Genomic DNA, 19273 nt, shown 5'->3' on the forward strand with positions numbered 1-19273 from the left:
AGGATCAGGATCCATTCCTTAGAAAACCCTGGTAAGCACACACCCAATACTGTGCATACATGTAACAGGACTTGATGAGGGGAGTGTTTTGAATGGTAGCTGTCAGAATTCAGCTCCACAATTCCAGGATGAGGAAAGGAGCCTGTGGGATGAGAAATCATTATGAAGTGCAGCTGTGATTGTGGAATACATACTTGACCTTCCTTTTCATTCAGCCATTAGATAGAAAAAGGTCAGCTATTTTAAAATCTTGTATTAAGACATAATTAGAGTTAGGCTGGTTCCCTAGCACAGAGATCAATGGTGCAACTTTAACAAGCATTGAGGGGTCCCCAGTTTCTTCTTTATTGGTGATAGAGCATTTCTTAGTCTTACCGAGCTACTCTGTGCTGCGTGGCAGTGTTGGGTGCTGTGAGGTTAGATGAGCTCCTTTACAACTGCATATCCTCCATCCTGCTACCATTCATTTATCTATGTCTAAATGAGACTGAATTTGCATAACTTACACATAGCCATGAACAAGACTGACCTCACTCTACCTCACCTTCAATCATTTTTTGCCTTTTTCTGTTCTTTCTGCTCTTTAAATGTCAGTCAGTGCTGCAGGAATATGCAAGACAGAAGTATTAAAGTGAGAAAGAGTTTCACCTGAAAATTGGATATACATAATTTCCTCCATTTTATACCTCACTTCTGAGATTATTCAGTCTTATGGGGTGAAATTTAAAGGTGACCATAAATTTGTGCATGTAATTGACAGAATTCCAGCAACTTACCATCCCCCAGTTTAGTCTCAGGTTCTCCTACTTCCTTATTGCTTCACTGACATCTTCTCATCACTTCTCTATACGCCATGGGAATTATTTCATCTTCACATTCTTAGATTTTGCACTCTGCACAACTGCTTTACTTACTAGGCTATAGGTAAGATACTTACTCTGGTTAAGTGGTAAGATGCTAATATGCATTACAATCACATAGACGGTAAAATGCTCGAATCATAATTAAAGCATAACTTTAACGGATTTGAGTTTAATATGAACAGCTCCTGTATGTCATCTATCAGACTAACGACTCTTTGCTTAAATTCCCTAGGAGTTTAGAGACAATACTTTACATGAAATGCTTCAGATACTTCTTTTTTGTGTTAAAGAAGATGAGATTAACCTGTAATATAATCATAATGATGAAGGGAATTTGAATAAAATTAGCTCTTAATTGCATTTGAATTCTGTATCTCTGAAACATAAAGCTCATAACTCCCCTATGGAGTCTCACCATTTTTTTCTTTTATGACCGGCTGGAGAATTGATCAAGGGCATTGATTGCCATATGTTTTCATTACTTCAGCAAATACATAAAGAGAGTCAAATTTATTAGCTCTTTGAAATTCGAATGAACTGCCTTCTGTAGTTTATACCAACACACACAGTTAGGCAGAACTGAATGCATGTGAGAATTAATTAATTGTAGGCAATCTTAAACCAGGTAAAATGTCTCTGCCGCTGTCCGGCTTCCATTTCATGAGGAATCTGGAAAGTATGGAGATGTAAATTGTGGAACTCTGCTATTCCATGTATATAAATTCAATGTATGTGCAAAACAGGAGACACTTTAATTTTAAGACCATAAAGAGTGCACAGAAAAAGTGACTGGCAGGAAGATATACAGCAAATGTGTATACTCAAAAGAGATACTGTCATCATACTGCTTGCTTGTCCTTAAGGAAAACTCTCCAGCAATGTAAACTGTATTCATAATGAAAATACACACTAGATGACAGTAATACTTCCATACACCACAAGGTATGGGCAAAAGTGGTATAAGTCTGATTTTTCTGAACCAAACACACATACACTATCAGATCTTGGCAAAGCCTGAAAATGATTAAAAGAAGGGGTCAAATACACCAAAAGTTTATGCTTACTGCCAAAAGGATCTCTCTTCTGTATGTTCTAACAAGATCAGTCCCATATGAAGGTTTTCTTTCTATCAGCTTGCATATGGCTTGCACTGCACAACCTGTATGGGGCACCGGGTGTCCCAGTATGCCAAAACTGTATTATTAGCTCCACTTTCCTTTTATTCTCTTGTATAATTTGCAGGCATCCTGCTGCTTCAGTCACACATAAAAAGACACGTCCTAGGATGATGGTTAAATGCTATGTGATGTGTACTTCTTTCTGCTCTGTGAGGTGAGCAGTCCTCACGGGTAGGGTTTGCTTTCAGAAAGCACAAGACAAAACCTGGCAGAGAGTGGGATACGTTAGAGAATATTCAGATACGACCCATGAGTCAATATGATTTATGGTAAAACTGGGTCACTTTGCAAGTGTTTATTCTACGAATACACTTGCATGCAAAGTTTTGAAAGATAATTTTATGGCTTATAATGAGTGCATAAACACAGAAATTATTAATCTTACCAACTCCTTGTTGGGTTACTGAGACTGTAGAAGGGGAGCCTTACATTCAGGATGGTTCATAGAAAGAGTTCTCACTCAATGAACCTTCCTGTGGTCTAGAGACTATTTCCTCCCAGTTTACTAGGCTGAAACGTCTCCTGTTGTACAAACACAAAGGAGTAGGAAAAAAGGATCTAGAACGATTATCTCAGATTCAGTATTAACATGATGGAAGAAAGTATTTTTTGGGATTTAAGTAATTCCAGCCATACATATTGAAATGCTGTTCACAGCAACCACAAGACAATTCCAAGCTAATCTGCAATTCCAGAGACATTAGTTCTCATTTTAGTACTGTCCACCATGGATCATCTAAGCTAGAGCTTATCTTGATGAAAACTTGCATAACAGTACAGTATAGGTTAAATTTGAAGGTTTTTGACTTATGACAGCAGGGGACCATTTTTGAGCGTAATCACAGTCCTGAGAATTGGTTGCAAATGAAAAAGGAGGACAAAAGTACCAGCCCAAAAGCCAGCACTCGGAGCACTTCCCTGCTTAGGAAGGATATGAGAACATGTGTTAAGAAAAGCTGTGAGAGGACATACTCTATCCTATGCCCACCTTTAAATCTCTGCATATTTCAGCGTGAGAGAGAAATGCTCTAAATTCATGTGAACAACAGAAGTTTTCCAGCTCCTTCGGGACAGGCAAAGTGTTATTCACATGGCCAGAAATAGCTTCTACCTGTATGAGACAAGTGGCCACAGTCAGATTTCCTGGGAGATGTGAAAAGGAAGAGTTATCTTACAAACAGAAAGGCACCGCAGGACGGTATTCCAGCATAAACACTAAACTAAATTCAAGTTATATTTACCAATAAAAGCAAATTATGCCATATGACACAGGGTTAAAGGTGAAGAGAAAGAGCTAGACCTAACTATGGGAAATTAAGTTATTTAAATCAGATATTAAACAAGTGTAAAAGAGAGGATTTGGTTACTCAGAAAGTTTTAGGAGGATGAACTAGTGGGTCATTTTTTTTTGTTGTCTTGAGTTGCTCTGAGGAAAGCAACCACATATGAAGAATAATCACAGCAATATGATTAGCTGAACTGTATTATCCCTACCCAGATCCTAAGGGAATACTGTTATTTTATCACCTTCAACAAAAATCCACTGAAAAAATCAAGTGAGTCTGAAATAGCACTTCCTGGTTGTCAGGCTGCTTTTACGAAAGAAGAAAAGGAAAACTTCTCTTCTGTTTCGCTGGTAGCATTGGGATGACTGTGATAAACAGCGAGCACAATGTCTTGATGTTCTTTGGGTCAATCTATATTCCACTTGAATTGCACAATACACAATCCAGTGCAAGACATAAAGACATGCTGGGATAATAGATGTAGAAATTCAGCAGAGAAATTTTTATGTTTACTAAGGCAGCTACAGTTCATGGGGAAAACATTAAATTCTTAGATGAATCAAGGTTTGACCCATATTCTTTTCGGGAGGGACAGGGGATGGGGACGGTATCACTGATGTTAATTTTCATTTAATACAGAGTTTTCACTTCCAGTAACCTGTAAAACAAGTCACTGTATTTCTGGAATGTTATCTAAGATACAGTTGAAGTACATTGGTTCTACTGAAATTTTTTCTGGGATACTTTCCAGCTTACCACTGCTGGTCTGACCAAGTCAATACATTGCATACTGTACTAGAGAAATGGTCTTATTCATAGATTTACTAAGTAACTGAAAACCTCACTGTAAGGCAATGCTGTTTTCTCCTGAAACTCAGGAAAACCCAGTTCAAGATGTTGAAAGTGTCCTCAGTTTGGAATGCAATGGAAATGGACTAACCATGCATACGAAACAGTAGATCTATTTTCATGGTAAGACACAATCCTGAGTCACCAACCTGTACATATATTTCATAGCAAGCACTTAAGGAACACAAACCCACACCTTACCAAGGATACCAGCTGACCCTGGCAGTGTTTTAATACAAACCCAGAGTCACAAAAAATCCCTGCGTCCACCACTGTCATTAAATAAGCCAATTCTACTGGAACATTCTACAAGGAAATATGAGAGTCAAGCCAAAAGCGATATTTAGAACTGAAAGAAAGCAAGCATCAAGTCATGAAAGGAGGAATGATGAGCCATGGTCAAAATCATTAAATAAAAGTATTCAAGGTATATTTCCCTGGAGTACACACTGTCACACGCACACACACAAACAAAATCAATGCACTGATGGAAGAACTGAGTTTTGATTTGCTCCTGAATTTCTGTCATCTGTCAGGAGACTTTTTGGTCTGACACTGCAGATCCTACATGAACAGTGCTGATACTGGTCTTAATGAAAACTTGGCTTAGAAAGAACCACAGTCAATGCAGCTGCTTCCTCCTCCACATTTTGAAGATTAAAGATATTAGAAGTAAAACACAGAAAATGATTCATGGCTCAGAAATTGAACTTGTACTGGGAAGGTAAAAAGCGTACACTGGAGGAGATGGAAAATCCATAAATCTGAGCTGTGTAAAAAACATCTCCCCCTTAAATTCTGTCTTTATTATAGCAGAAATGGGACAAAAGAAAAATACACTCAAGGAGAAAGGCAAATCTACAGCAGAATAGTCAGCCTGTTCTCCTCTGGGCTTATAAACAGCAGACTCAAATAAAAATCCTTGGAAGTCCTTGGGAAAAGGATACTCTTAGCAGGTTACAAATATAGAAATAGAAAAAAACCCCAGTATTTTCCTAAGGGGAATGAAGAGGAAGTCTTGGTAAGGTGCCAAAAGTCACAAAATTGATTCTGATTCAAAATGATTATTGATGAAATCTCTGTAGCAATAGCCCCAACACAGTAAGCTAAGATCTTCAGTTTGGTTAGAGAAGAAATTACCACATCCATTTCTGCAGCCTTGATCTACCATCTCAGGCTGAGCTTACACAGAAAAATAACCCCACGTACTTGTGTCACTGTGTAACGGGAGAAGAATTAAGATGCCCATCTGCATTACAGTGGAATAACATGAAAAGTTGGACAAGGTCTTTCTACTATTGGTCGGACAAGGTCATGCACAGCAAAGGCTGAGGAGTACAGGTGCTATTATATTAGTATTAGTACAACTGTAATAGGTCTCTAAAGGGATTTTAATCAAAGATATTTGAAAAACAAAGCTGTTTAATTAATGGTTCTACACTGGCCCTCTTTTCTAGATCCTGCAAAGAATATATTCACTTGAGAAAAAGAAGAGTAGTTTCCTTACCCAATTTTACTACTGAGTTTCAGGACTGGTTTTCCCTTTTTAATTCCAGCTCAGCTTAGAGGATCTTGAGAATCTGCAGATAAACTGTCCTTGCCATTCTGTAAATACAATGCTCATACAGCAGTGTCCAGGAAGGACAGCTTTGCTTTAAGTCTGGGTAGATTTGACATTTGCTCAAAATCCTGGCTTGATCTTTGGATGCAATACAATGTCCCAAACCCCACCAAATTCATATCCTGGTTATGCACCTGCTCTCCATAAAATTGGACAAGTCTGGTCTCCTGGTAAGTCATCACTTAGAGAAATCATAAATGATTTAGAAACCACTAAAATAGCAAACAGAAAAAGGGGCTTCCTGGATATTTTATCCAAGGTACAAGACAGGCTCCAGGCAAGATTTATGGGATTTTTGCCACCATGACCAGATGAGTCTTCTTCATTCTGGTACAACATGGCAGCTTAAGCAATCTTTAGAGGGTTAGTAAAGGTCCTTTTGGCTGACTACTTTTCAGGATGCAAACAGTGCTTTGTGAGGTGTAGTTAAATATGAAAAGTACTTCTGGAACACAAAGATGGATAATCATGCATGGCCAAGTTTTCTGGTTTTATTCCCAGCAACAGCCACCAACCAAGCTTGCCCAGAGCAGCCTTAATCAGGTCATAAATCAGTGGAATAGAGAAATGAAATTGTCCTTCGTGGGACCAAAAGAACATCCGTATTTCTGAAAGAAGAATCTAGGGATTTCTGCAATTACAATTCTGCAATGAGTGTACCACATTCCTGATGCTCCTTGGTCCATGTCAAGCAAACGCTCTGAGTTGAATGATTTTCAGATTTACTTTGGTCGGTCAATAGCGTAGGAATGGTTTATGTTGTGGCTCTCATTGATGAATTGATTCTTTCTGAATTTGATGGGTATGGAAAGAAAGGAACTGCATGAAACAAGTATCTTTTTCTTCTTTAATCCTCCTTGCCCTCAAATAGCAAGCTTTCAGCTGTCTGTTCTTATGGACTGCAAAGGCCAGCAGCTCTGCTGTACTCCTGCAGTCCTTAGGTCCAGTTGTGACTGGGCCTAGGTGATCCACCAGTGTCTCTAGATGTTACACAGAGGTAGCTGTGAAGTACATGGCAAGTTATACTGTAATTCTCATGTGAGAATATGGCGCTTCATACGCTCCAAAGTATCACTAGACTATGAGCTGATACTGATGTATGTCCATGAAGTGGACAACCCCCAGGGCAATAGGAGAGAAGCCGTCACAGGACTTCAACAGCAGCGACAAAACCTTCTAAATAGGTAAATTTTTATCTGACTGCTCAGGCACTCTTACCTTTTCTACCTTCCTTCCAACCAGAGCAATAATCTCTATTTCTTTGCCTGTCTTTATACCTCTAACTGAATTTTGTTTACCACCTTCAAAAATTACACAATAGCTACATACAAAATACATGCAACTGAAATTGCTGTGCTGTTGTGAGTCAACATCTTTTAATGATGCTGACTTTGATGCAAGCAATATATCCAATGTGGATTAATTGTTTTTCAACATCCCTTTCCACAAGTTCATCACTTTGGATCTTTCTTTCCTTTGGAACAAAAGCACATTTTGAAATTTTGGAATTTTCCCCAGCACAGAAACCTTGTTTTCCACAAGATCTAATCCATGGTGAGACAGTTCTGGTCTGGGGAACAGCAGCCGTTGTATATGGTCAAGAAAGAACATGAAAGAGAATGCTTAGTAAATGCACTGGGAATATAAAATGGGTGCTTTTACTAACTGTCAAGGACTGGGTTTATATTATCTCCCACGAGAAAACTTACACAGGTTTTTGACAATAATATATGGTCATGGAAGTAAATTTAAATTTATTCATAGGCAAAGGTTTTTTTTAAACTATAAATCATATCCGTGAAGTTAAAAAAAAAATAAATTCAATGAATCAGGATGCTTGGAATATAGCCGTTCAGTTTCCCAAATGGCTGTGTCACTCAGTCAACTCTCATAAAGGCTCCTGTCTGCTCAAATGAGGTTTCATTTATACTCATATTTAGAAATGGTTCACACTTTAGAGGCTGATATTTCTAGCAGCACTCAGATTTAGGATATGTGGAACACAGGTGCAACAAAGATGCTATTCATTATTTCATAGTCATCAATTTTAATGGCCTCTTACCAAAACAGTTGTTAAACGCAGCTGAGAAAGAGACACACACAAACTGACCCGTGATTAGTCAAACACCATAAATAACAAGCACCAAATAGATGACGTGCAAGTTTGCAAACGTCCCATGATATTTTTTTCACAGAATCATAGAAACAACAAGGTTGGAAAAGGCCATTAAGATCATCAAGTCCAACCATTACCCCAGGACTGCCAAGGCCACCACTCAAGCATCAACACAGTTTTGGAACACTTCCAGAGATGGTGATTCTGCTCGTTAGGCATCAGATTCATTAACAAAATCAGGAGGAATCATTTGCACAATCCAGAAAGACCACAAACAGAAAATGAGGCTAAGCATATTTGCTTGTATCACTGTGCAATGGCCTAGGGTTTTGAGGCACCAGACTGGGACCCAAACAACTTTCGCACTCATCCTGCTGGATGACTCTGAGTGTGTGATTTCCTCTCAGTTGGGATTAATTGCTTTAGCTTAAGGAAGGAATAACTCTACTGACCTTCTTTGTAAAGTACTTAGAAACACGCAGGTGGGAAGCATGTAGCTGCAAAGCAGCACAGGAGGAAGGACAAACCATACTCATCCCTGCCATACCATGTTAGACGCTGCTTACAACCAGGTTGTTCAACCTGAATGTTCGATGCCCACCCATCACTGCAATCTCATAGACTGACTTACAGTACTCTTTTACCAGCATCTGAGGATGGATTTTGTATTCTTTACAGACCATGAAAACACCAGTTATTGTAAATTAAATCAGGCAACCTTTCCTTACTGCAGCTCTTGTAACAGAATGTCCTTCAAATACAGAGGACAAATATAACTTGTGCGCCAACTGCATACAGTTTAAATTTTCAAGTGTGATTTTAAAAGGGCCTTAAGCAGTTGCTCTCCCTTCGGTGGTGAATTTCACCTTCTGAAATATCACAGAGATTGAAGGAGGCATACAATCCTCCTCATTGCAACCCAACTTGTGTGTGCGTGTGAGAGAAGTGGAAATTTATCCATTATACTGATTTACTCTACCACTTGCTGATCAAACTGGAGGACATGCACCTCCTACCAGTGCTCAGCCTGGACATCAGAGGTTACCACAGAAAACTCTCAGTGTTTCACATGGAAACATCTAGCCCAGATATGATTAACACTTGATAACAATCCTGTCAAATTTTATACACCTTTAAACAGAGTTTACAGCAATAAGGTTTGCCACCATGCTACTATTTGTATCCCATAAACACAATTTACAGTGATAGACATATCAGTGATAATGACGCTGACAACAGCAGTCAGCAGAAGTGCAGACGTTGAGGAATATTCTTAGACAACATGTATTACTGCTTATAGCTCCAGAAACTTAGTTGAATACTAGAAGCTGCCACCTTTACTATAAAATAAAGACAAATATTGGTATTTCAAATGCAAAGATGAACCACTTTATGTGCACCTTCATAGACAAAATTTCTCAAATCACATATGTTCTCACAGAATAAAGTCTCTTCAGGGACACACTTCTCTGAATTTGCATGGGGTGTCTAAAATGTCACCAATTTACAATTCAGTTTGCTTTCTATGCAGGAGTAAATGAATGAAAATCAGTCAACTTACGATCTCCTTGACAACGCACGGGACCCACAGATACCTTGGCTTCAGACCCAGGCCGGTCAATGTCTCCAACCACTATCTGACTCACTGGTAGGTGCTCTTTGTATGACAACATCCCGGTGTCTTTTCTCCTGAATGACAGAGAAAAAAGGAAGCAACTGTGAAATAGATGAAAATAATTTCCTTGAACATTATTACTGCTCAATGAACTGCACCAAGAGAGCAGGTATGCAGCTGTTACACCAGTACAGTGTTACCCGCCTCAAACATCAGTTCGAGCAATAATGCTGTCTGTTTACTGGGAAACAAATGGATAGCAGCTACTGTCACCCAGGAACCCAGGCCGATTAGCATGGCCAGTCCTGGACTCAGCTGGGCTTGTGTGGGTCTCTCTGCTTTCCCAACTGACCAGATCCATGCTAGTAGCTAACAACTTGCTGTTGATCTTCCTGATGATGTCTTCTGAGAGGGAAAGATACCCTAATGCTTCCCAGAAGTGTCTCTTTATTGCTCTAATTGCTGCCAGTTATTTTACCTCTGCATACCAAGTGCTTCTTTTATATTTAACATTTTTAGTATTAAAGGAGGGAAATAAAAACCTGATTACCTGGAAGGCTTGTCATAGTCCTGTCATTTCTAATACTAAATGACTAAGTCCAAAAGCTCTAAACTTGTGAATCTAACCATGAGTATAGAGTTAAAACCCCACTTTGGTTAGCAAGATCACTAAAATTCAAATTATAGTCATGTCTAAAAGCTCCTCATTTCACCTGCAGTGAAACGCAGTAACCTGGTGCCTTTTTCATGCCTAGGTCAAATCACTAAGCACAGTTACAACACGTATCCTTTATCATTTCAGAAGCTGAATGCAGCTGGCATGTTGAGTGCTCTTTCTTCCAAATAGCAAATAAAATAAACCAAAATATATCAGATACTTTATATCTCAGGTGCATTTTTGTTTATTTTTTGTTTTCTTACTGTTTGCTTGGCTCTTTTTTGCACATAAACACATAGAAGGCCACAAATATCCACACAGGAAAAAACGCACTACATACAGTGTTAGGAATATGCTTTTTGACACAAAAGAAAGAGGAAGCAAAATTAAACCAACTTTTTTTCCTCTTTCTTTTTAGCTGTATCTTGGCATGCAGTCAAGTATCTAAAGTAAGCAACTTCTTGATCCAAAAATTAATTTCTTTGTTCAAAAATATCATAGGATGAGGAATGAATTTAGGATCTGGAAAAGTTACTGAAGAGCACAATATGACTGTAACTGGGAACTCGTACGGATTTCAGGAAACTGAAAGTCTTTTTCATCTCTAGTTTGGATGGTTCCATGACCTGACTCATATTGCTAATAACTAACTGGGAAGCACAGCAGGGATCTGCATAATGTATAATAATGCTTGGAGTTTTCCAGTAGCACAGTAGTATTTTCCAGTAGTGTCCCCAGTCATCATCCTTAGTGGGTCCTTCTGAAGAGGTTGTTGGCAAAACATTATTTGTAAAAGCAGCACAACTAAAGTAATTAAGAAAACAACCATCACAGATCACTGGAACGCTTGTCTGCTCTCTGTGATGAAGAGAGTCATTAGAGATTTAATTACTAGAGTTTTTCAAATAGGAGATGACTGTTTTCCTGAATCTGCATGTTCTTCCCCTTCAGAGCACTTGCCTCTCTCCATGGGCCCTTTGTACTGCTGAGATCATTAACCCTCTCTGGTTGGACACAGCTATACCAGGTGCTGGATTGGTGAGGCTGCACCAGGGGACCGCTAGGAAGGAAGACAAATGGAGAGGAGTAACCCTCACAGGCTGCTTCTGCAGATTGTGCTAGGCTGTAGCGTACTGCTTTTCATCCACAGATTGCAAAGCCCTTTACAAAGGTACTGTATTCATCAATTTGGAGACAGGTGATACACGAAAAGGAAGATTAAAGGACTTTCCCTTTAAGGAAGGAAAGAGTGAATACAAAGCCATGTATATAGACCTAATCTTCCATTGCTGCTAAAGACCTGTATTCATGGGACCCACTCCATCCTAATAGAGGATAAACGTAGGTCATCTCTTTACTCTTTCTGAGATTTCCCTCTGAGACTAGCTTTCTTTGTCGATCGTTACTCTTTCAAAGAATGCTTTAAAGATGGACGTGCCTGTTGAAAAGAAAGAATTCTTCAAAGACCATTAAAAAGAAAACTATTGGCATTTCTCTTCTTCCCTTCCTCTCTCACAAAAAGGGCTAATATTTCAGCTCCAAATAAGGATGTCAAAGGGCTGCCCTTTTCCTGTCACCAATAGCTTTCACCTCCTTTGAAGGAAATAAAAAGGAACAGTAACACTTTTCTTCCTCTTTACTGACCATGTTTCTACTAATTTTAGTATCTGACTTATGTGTTTAGTGATACGGTCACTTTAAGGCTGTTGCCATGACAATAAAACTAAATGTTAAGAGTTCTGTTCAGAAATAGCCTTATTTTCTGATAATTGCTTACTTGTCTCATCATCATTCTCAACTGCACAGAAGCTCTTGAGGGCTTGGAGTACTGGACAAAGAGTTAGGGAAAGGGAGTTGTCTTTTCTTCAGCAGATCCTGCATAGTTTGTTTGGTCTTAACAAAAAAGATAGCTTTTGGTCAACACGTGCACCAAAAAGACATATACACTTAAGACACTGTGTGGCTTTGTGATGCTTTTCTATGGTACTTGTAGTTCCTCTGGACATAGCAATAGGTGCTGACAAAGTCAAAAAAGTTATAAACCAAAGACTGAATATAATGCTTGACTTTGTACTACACACTTAGAAATAATCACAGCTGGAGCACTCAATTCCTGCAAGTGATAATGTTCCTGCCGGTATTTAAAGACTTTGCACATTAAGAGGATGGAGAAAACCTCTGAAGTTTTCCCTCACCAAAGAAAATCCCCTTAAGAGAATAAAGATTGAATTCAGAGTGTGTCATATTCCTATTAATAACCAAATGGGAGATGAATGAATCTGATCAAATCCTGTAATTATTACCAGGAGATATTGATGAAATCTATTTCTAATTTCTTTGCCTACATATAACAGTCTGCAAAGTGCTTCAGGCTCCCTTTGAACGAAAGCAGCAGATATTAGTGTAAGATTTATCATTGTTTTGATTATGATCATCTACTTACTCTTTATAAGCATTCTGTGGTATGCATATATCAGCAAATGAGATATTCAAAGTAATGATAAGATTCTGTATTGCTATTAATTTGCTTATATGATGATTTAATACAACCAGACTTCTGTTACTGGATTGATTTATTTTCTCCAATTTCTTTAGACATCCCTTAATTATCAGTCCAGTCCTATAGGGAAACAAATAAATAATGTACCACAGGTAGGAATAGAGTTGATTTTAAAAGATATGCTTATATGAGCTGAGGAACAGGAATTGTTTTGAGAATACAAATAAAAAACCTACTGGATTGAAACTGCAGTGTTAAACATGTATTATTTAGCATCAGAGACTGTAGCGATAGGACAGGTGATGGGTTTCAACTTCAATAGGGGAAGTTCCAGTTAGATATAAGGAAGAAGTTCTTCCCTGTGAGGGTGGTAAGGCCCTGGCACAGGGTGCCCAGAGAAGTGGTGAATGCGCCATCCGTGGCAGGGTTCAAGGCCAGGTTGGAAGAGCCTTGGCTGACATGGTTTAGTGTGAGGTGTCCCTACCCATGGCAGGGGGTTGGAACCGGATGATCTTAAGGTCCTTTCCAACCCAAACCATTCTATGGTTAGCTATGGTCTGACGAATAAAAAACTCCCACATGTTCCCATTTCAAAGGTATTCAACTGACCACCCCTCTGAAGACTCAGATTTTTAGTATGCAAGCACCTTTACTGTAATCCCCGAATTTCCATGATCTATCTGAGAGAGGTATAAAGCAGTTTTGTCCAGCTAGTATCTGCATGTGACTGTAAAAAACATTGTGTAGGGGATTGGTGTACCGAGCATTAGCATTTTCTCTCTTCCAGAAATATCTGGCAAGGATTTTATTTATATTTGAACTGCTAAGAAGAGCTGGTAATACAGAGAATTTAATGAACAATGCCATTTTGGCAGCAGCCTTAACAATCTGGAAGTGAGTTTCTTGGAAATATGCAAGTTCTAATTAACAGGATTAAAACAAGGGCAAACAAAAGCTAGGATTAAAGCAGAACTAGCTAACTTTTGAAAGGATTTGATGAAAGTTAGTTAACTTTCTGTGATGTACATACCATGCAGCACAAAAGTCATACTTTTAGATTCACCCTGTTCCCACAGCTCTGTGCTTCTAAGGAATTATAAACTGCCAACAATATAATCCAAGATGAAAACTTTTTTCTACTCGAATTTGCTGTTGTCTGGGATTCTTTATAGGTCCCTTTCCCACCTTAGATACCACCCTTAAATTAAACTGGAGCTAATGACTCTCCCTTACTGTGGCTGCTAAGGGGTATTATGAAAAAAGTCTCGTTACTTTATGGGATAGTATAAACAGTCAGAGAGTCATAATTCAACTTTTTTTCCCCACACTGGCATTAGACAGGCTGAAGTCCTACAAAGTATATTGTTCTCATATTCCTAACAGCAAAAGAAGTTTGAACTCTTAAAATTAAGACTGATCTTAAGGCAGTTGAGCTGCTTATCTGGCACACAAACAGGAAAGAGTGCCAACCTTCAGCAACATGCACTTCACTACGACGTAACCGGTATTTCGCTTGGGTAATCACAACCTATATGCACATACAACTGCTAGCCTTGTGGTGCAAAAAGGGTTTGTAAGAAGTTCGTTTCAGTGGAAAATGGTGAAGTAAAACAGGGAAGCAGTCTGGATGTTTGTTTTTGAGAGCTCTCAAGAAGAGCTCACCTTCTCACCTCCATCTAAATGATACAATGAAAGACTGAGTGATCCCAGCACCCAAATTACTAACATAAACATGTCCATCCTTTGCCTTCGATTAGTAAAGACTAATTCCGTCAAACCCATGAGGCTGATGGTGTAGCAAGCATAAGTAATCCTTGCTTAGAAATTATACGAGATTGATTGAATTATTTTAGACTAATTTACTATACAAGCATAATATTCGTAACTAGTCCCACAAGAAGAATAATGAACAAATTTCAGATACCCTCAATGACAATGAACTATACAAAAGAAACACTGTAATGTGTATTTAGTCAGGTTAATTTAAGGAACTTCAAACCTTCTTTGGAGAAGAAATCATCTTATATTAGCCATGCAAAGACACGTTTAATTCACACATTTTTCCTGGGATTGAGACTTAGATCTCCTTTTTCACTTCACACACTCCATCCATCCCCTGACCTTTAAGATGAAAAAACTTTGGAATTAAATGAGGAAAAAAGTTTGCTCCTTCGGACACCTGTCAAATCTTATAATCCTATAACACCAACCCTCTTAAGGAAATGCAGGTTAATTTGAATCATCATAAATATCCTTATGAGGATTATATGCTTTAATAGTGATTAGAAAATTAATACTTTGCAAGGTATACAGTATACAAATCAAAAACTTGCTAATAAAATACCTGCTTTTAAAGGAAGTTAATAAAGCCTTGATTTTTTTTTTTTTCCAAAATACTTAAAATACCACGAATCTTCCAAAGGCAGACTGTCTAAGAAGCACTTTTCAGGATGACCAGGCATGTGGGATTTAGCTGAATAATTTAATATGATGTTGAAACCGTATCACCATGGAATTTATGCGAGCAGTTTGGTAAAAGTTTCTGAGCTAAGAAGTTGACAGGAACCTGCTCCATTTCTTCCCTTTTCCCTGCTTGGCAAGAGATGAGACACCGAAACTTCTGGCAACTCAGAAAGAACCTTGAAGTCCAGAAGATACACCACTGCTATCACAGCACTTCCTGATGCCATGTGTGATAGAGATACATTGAGAAATGGGTGAGAAATGCATCCCATTTAAATAATCCCTCAGGATGGAGACCGAGATAGTTTAGGCTGCTCCTAGAGGGCTCTTACCTGAAACGACTTCTTGACTTAGTCTGTGAAAAACTAAACCACCACAGCAAAAGGTGAATAACAGAGATAGCAAACTGTGTTCTGCTTTCTTTTGAACTATACAGATCAATTTCAGGGGAAAATCTGCCTCTTCTGAGTATCTGCTTATATTCTCCTTCCAACAGAACAGTGGAGACTGAAGGTTTCTCCTTCAAGCAGAGCAGTTCCACTTACAAACTTCATTTCTTTAGTATTCCTTTCCAGGGCTGATATTTTTTTTGGGTCCAGCAGCTCCTCTGACTTGACTGTTGATTTTTGTTATTTCTATAACAAGACATTTAAAGAACAGAAAACCTACTATGCTGTAACTGATCTCCAGCACCTTTGCCTCTGTCAACAATTCTCTGTCTCAGCTTCAGATTTTTTTTAAGTAGGACAGGAAATATACGTGGCATTTCCTTTGGGGGTAATGCTGAATCTTGCATTGAGATGTTCTTTCCTCTTTGGGTGATTATGGAGATAAGATTACTTGGGATTCAGCTGAAGTAGACAAGAAAGTTCTCCTGTGGACTTACATCTGAAATGGGATGCTATGGGAATCTGCCAAGAAAAACTGGCACTGGAAAGGGCAAATAACTCAAAGAAACCTCTTTAAAAAGTTAGTTAAAAATTTCATTTGGCATTTTCAAACCACTACGATTCTTTGATCTCAAAATATGCCAAAATTCAAAAGCTATTTTGAAAAATAACAGTTAATAAAGGAAACTTGAAAATAACCTGCAATTTGCAATGCCTAAAAATTTTCAAGTCAACCTTAGAAAGTTTAAAATGCTTTCTGACAGAAACATGAGAAAACCCTGTTCTCAACAGGTGTAATCAAACAAAGGACAATAAACTAAATGATCCATTCAGCTACGCAACATGCCCCCAAAAGTTAAACACCTTTCTCCATTATCACCCTGACAAAGAGAAATCTGTATTCCTTCCATGATCCATTCACACGTACTGGAAATTCCCATGAAATCACAGGCTGCTTCAGCTCCAAGGGAAGAAAATCCAGAAGGACTGTACTGAATACTGCCAGCTGCTTCCAAAATTCTCTGACTTAAAGCCCCAAGCATTTTTCATTCCATTTTTTTGTACATCTGAATGCACTATAGCAATGGTAACATTTTCTGTGTGCACACTTAGAAGTAGTTACCTAATGGAATGTGTGTTTTTCGTATCTACACTACTGAATATCCTATTCCAAGATCTCTGCAGATAAGTGATGAATTCTAGTCTAATTGTGAAGATATAAATATACATAGATATCTATATGTAGATCTATATCTATAGATAGATAGTTCATTTATTATTAGACTATCTAACTAATAAATAGTCCATTCTAACTATCCACAAGCCTTTGGACCTTGGCCTACCAAACTAGCAGAGCAAATGTGCTTCTGGCAGGATTTTTAAGGCACAAAGATCTGTATTGGAAGAAATATTAAAAATCTCAGAGCAGCAGCTCAGAGACTTCATTTCTTGGAGTTCTTGACAACTTTGACAGTTTTATTTCATATGACTGAAAGAGCTAAATAAAAATAACTGAGTATGGCATGACAAAATAACAGATGGCTATAGTTAATGCTGACTTCAGCCCCTATATGCCTGTTGAGTTCAATAGGGTACTAAAGTGCATAACTTAGTGTTGAATTTGGTCCAGAAAACTTAATGAAGTACGGGACTTCCTGCACCTAGAAAATCTCAGTGAAACCCAACTATACAAACAGCTACCATTGCTCCTACCCTTCCACTGGTACTTCCTGTATTGTTCATCCTTACATCACATCTACTGAAAGCAATCTACACTTCACACAAAAGCACCATTGGAAACATAAGCGTGCTGTGATTTAGCTTACCTTTTCAGTTGCTTGTATAGCTATGACACCAAATACTTTGGGAAAAAAATCTAGGTTGAACACTCCTTGGAACATTACTTGATTAGGAAACCTTACAAAATCATACGTATGATAAGTATGTCCAGAGAAGGGCAATGGAGCTGGTGAAGGGCCTGGAGCACAAGTGTGATGAGGAATGTCTGAGGTACCTGGGGCGGGGGGGTACAGTCTGGAGAAAAGGAGGTTCTGAGGAGACCTTATGGCTTTCTACAAATGCCTTAAAGGAAGATGCAAGGTGGGTTGTTGGTCTCTTCTCCCAACTAACAGGCAACAGGAAAGAGGAAATGACCTCAAGTTGCACTGGGAGAGGCCTGAACTGGATATTAGGAAAAAATTCTTTACCACAAGAATTGTCAGGCACTGGAACAGGCTGCCCAGGGAAGTGGTTGAGTCATCATCCCTGGAGGAGTTTAAAAGACATGCAGATATGGTGCTTAGAGCCATGGTTTACTGGTGGATTTGGCAGTGCTAGGTTAAGGGTTGGACTTCATGATCTTACAGGGTTTTTCCAGCCTGAACGATTCTAGGATTCAATGATTCTCTAAGTAAGTCGATTCTGCCTCCCAAATTTACATCTCCTGGTAAGCATTTTTCATGGTTATCCTTCCCTTTGTCTTTTCATGCCAAACTCCTCTTTCATTTGGGCTTGTTTATGCTTAATACAGATGATATCTGAGCTCTTTTAGCCTTACATTTGGGCTTCTGTAAAATAGAGGTTATTAGTAAGCATAAAGCTGTCTGACATGAAAAATGTTGTATTCAGCAGTGCTGGATTCTGCTCTGTGTAAAAAATTACACTTATCCTACTTCTGTATCTACGTGATATTTTGGAAGACACAGAAAAATTATGTTCCTTGCTAGCCATCACATAGAAAATAAGCATACTAGCATCCTTTTACTAAATAATAAACTATGAAGCTAATAAAAAGACAAAAGATGGAAAAACAAGTAATGTCATATACTATTAAAAGTAGGATTCCTAGAGAAATTACTATCGAGCTATTTATTTCCTTTCTGTAAAGGCCCCAAAAAAGTCTGTACTGATTTTTAAGAAAACTTAGGTATTTGAGTCTCTTTTTCAATAGGTTTTTGGTACTGACTGAACTCAAACGTTAACCATGACCACATCTTACTTCCTCTATCTATGATCAGTTCTCATTCTTGAAATATTGTGTATTTATGGAACGAGACATGACTGTCTCTTCTCAGAAGACCTCAGGTTTCTGTCAGTCCTTAGAGGTAACTACCGCATTGTACTTTAACTTTGTCTCCAGTCTCAGCCCCAGAAGATTGCTTCCCATTTTACTTCCGTGGGTGTGTGGAAGAAGGCAAACCCACAACAGTGATGCCTCTCTCTAAGGGGCATTTCTCCCAGTAGATCACCAGAGTTATTTAGTCTTTATTGTGTAACATACAGTTTGTACATATGTAGATGCTTGCTCAGTAAGAGGATTTATTAACCTACTGCTAGCCAGAGTTGGAATCAGTGATCCTACATTATTTTTCTTTCTGCTTACCTGATAAATAGAAAAATTGTTTCTAACTGTAAAATTATTAGTCAAAGTGGTCTGAAACAAACTTTGCTTTTCCCTAACTGCTTAAAAACATCTCTCAATACAGTGAAGCCATCAGGTTTGTGCTTTTTTGATGTCATCATCATTTGTTTTGTTTGACCTTTGAAAGCTTGAGACCTCTTAATTTATTGTGGAACTGGTAAGGAGATGGGGAAGAAACAGCAATTTTAATACCAAGCCATGGCAAAGCCAAATGGAAGAAGAAATTTGTAACAGCCATTGCTAAAACCCAAGAACCAAAACCCAAACCCCAAAATCCCACAAAACACTGCAAACTATTATCTGCAAGTTGCGCC

The 19273-nt window shown here is 38.5% G+C and overlaps 1 protein-coding gene across 2 annotated transcripts in view; it reads right to left on the minus strand.

Moving 5' to 3' along the window:
- The window catches only part of CNTNAP2 (contactin associated protein 2), a 1008227-nt gene that overhangs the window by 141673 nt on the left and 847281 nt on the right, over window positions 1-19273 (minus strand). For both annotated transcript variants that reach the window (XM_057431243.1, XM_057431244.1), the window contains exon 15: window positions 9475-9602. In XM_057431243.1, coding sequence (XP_057287226.1) covers window positions 9475-9602 — 128 coding nt within the window. The remainder of the gene's footprint in view (window positions 1-9474; window positions 9603-19273) is intronic.

Source organism: Pezoporus wallicus, unplaced genomic scaffold (genome assembly GCF_028554395.1).
Source record: "Pezoporus wallicus isolate ANWC-B61680 ecotype Strahan unplaced genomic scaffold, APGP_CSIRO_Pwel_v1 scaffold_11491, whole genome shotgun sequence".
In the NCBI taxonomy this organism is placed as follows: domain Eukaryota; kingdom Metazoa; phylum Chordata; class Aves; order Psittaciformes; family Psittacidae; genus Pezoporus; species Pezoporus wallicus.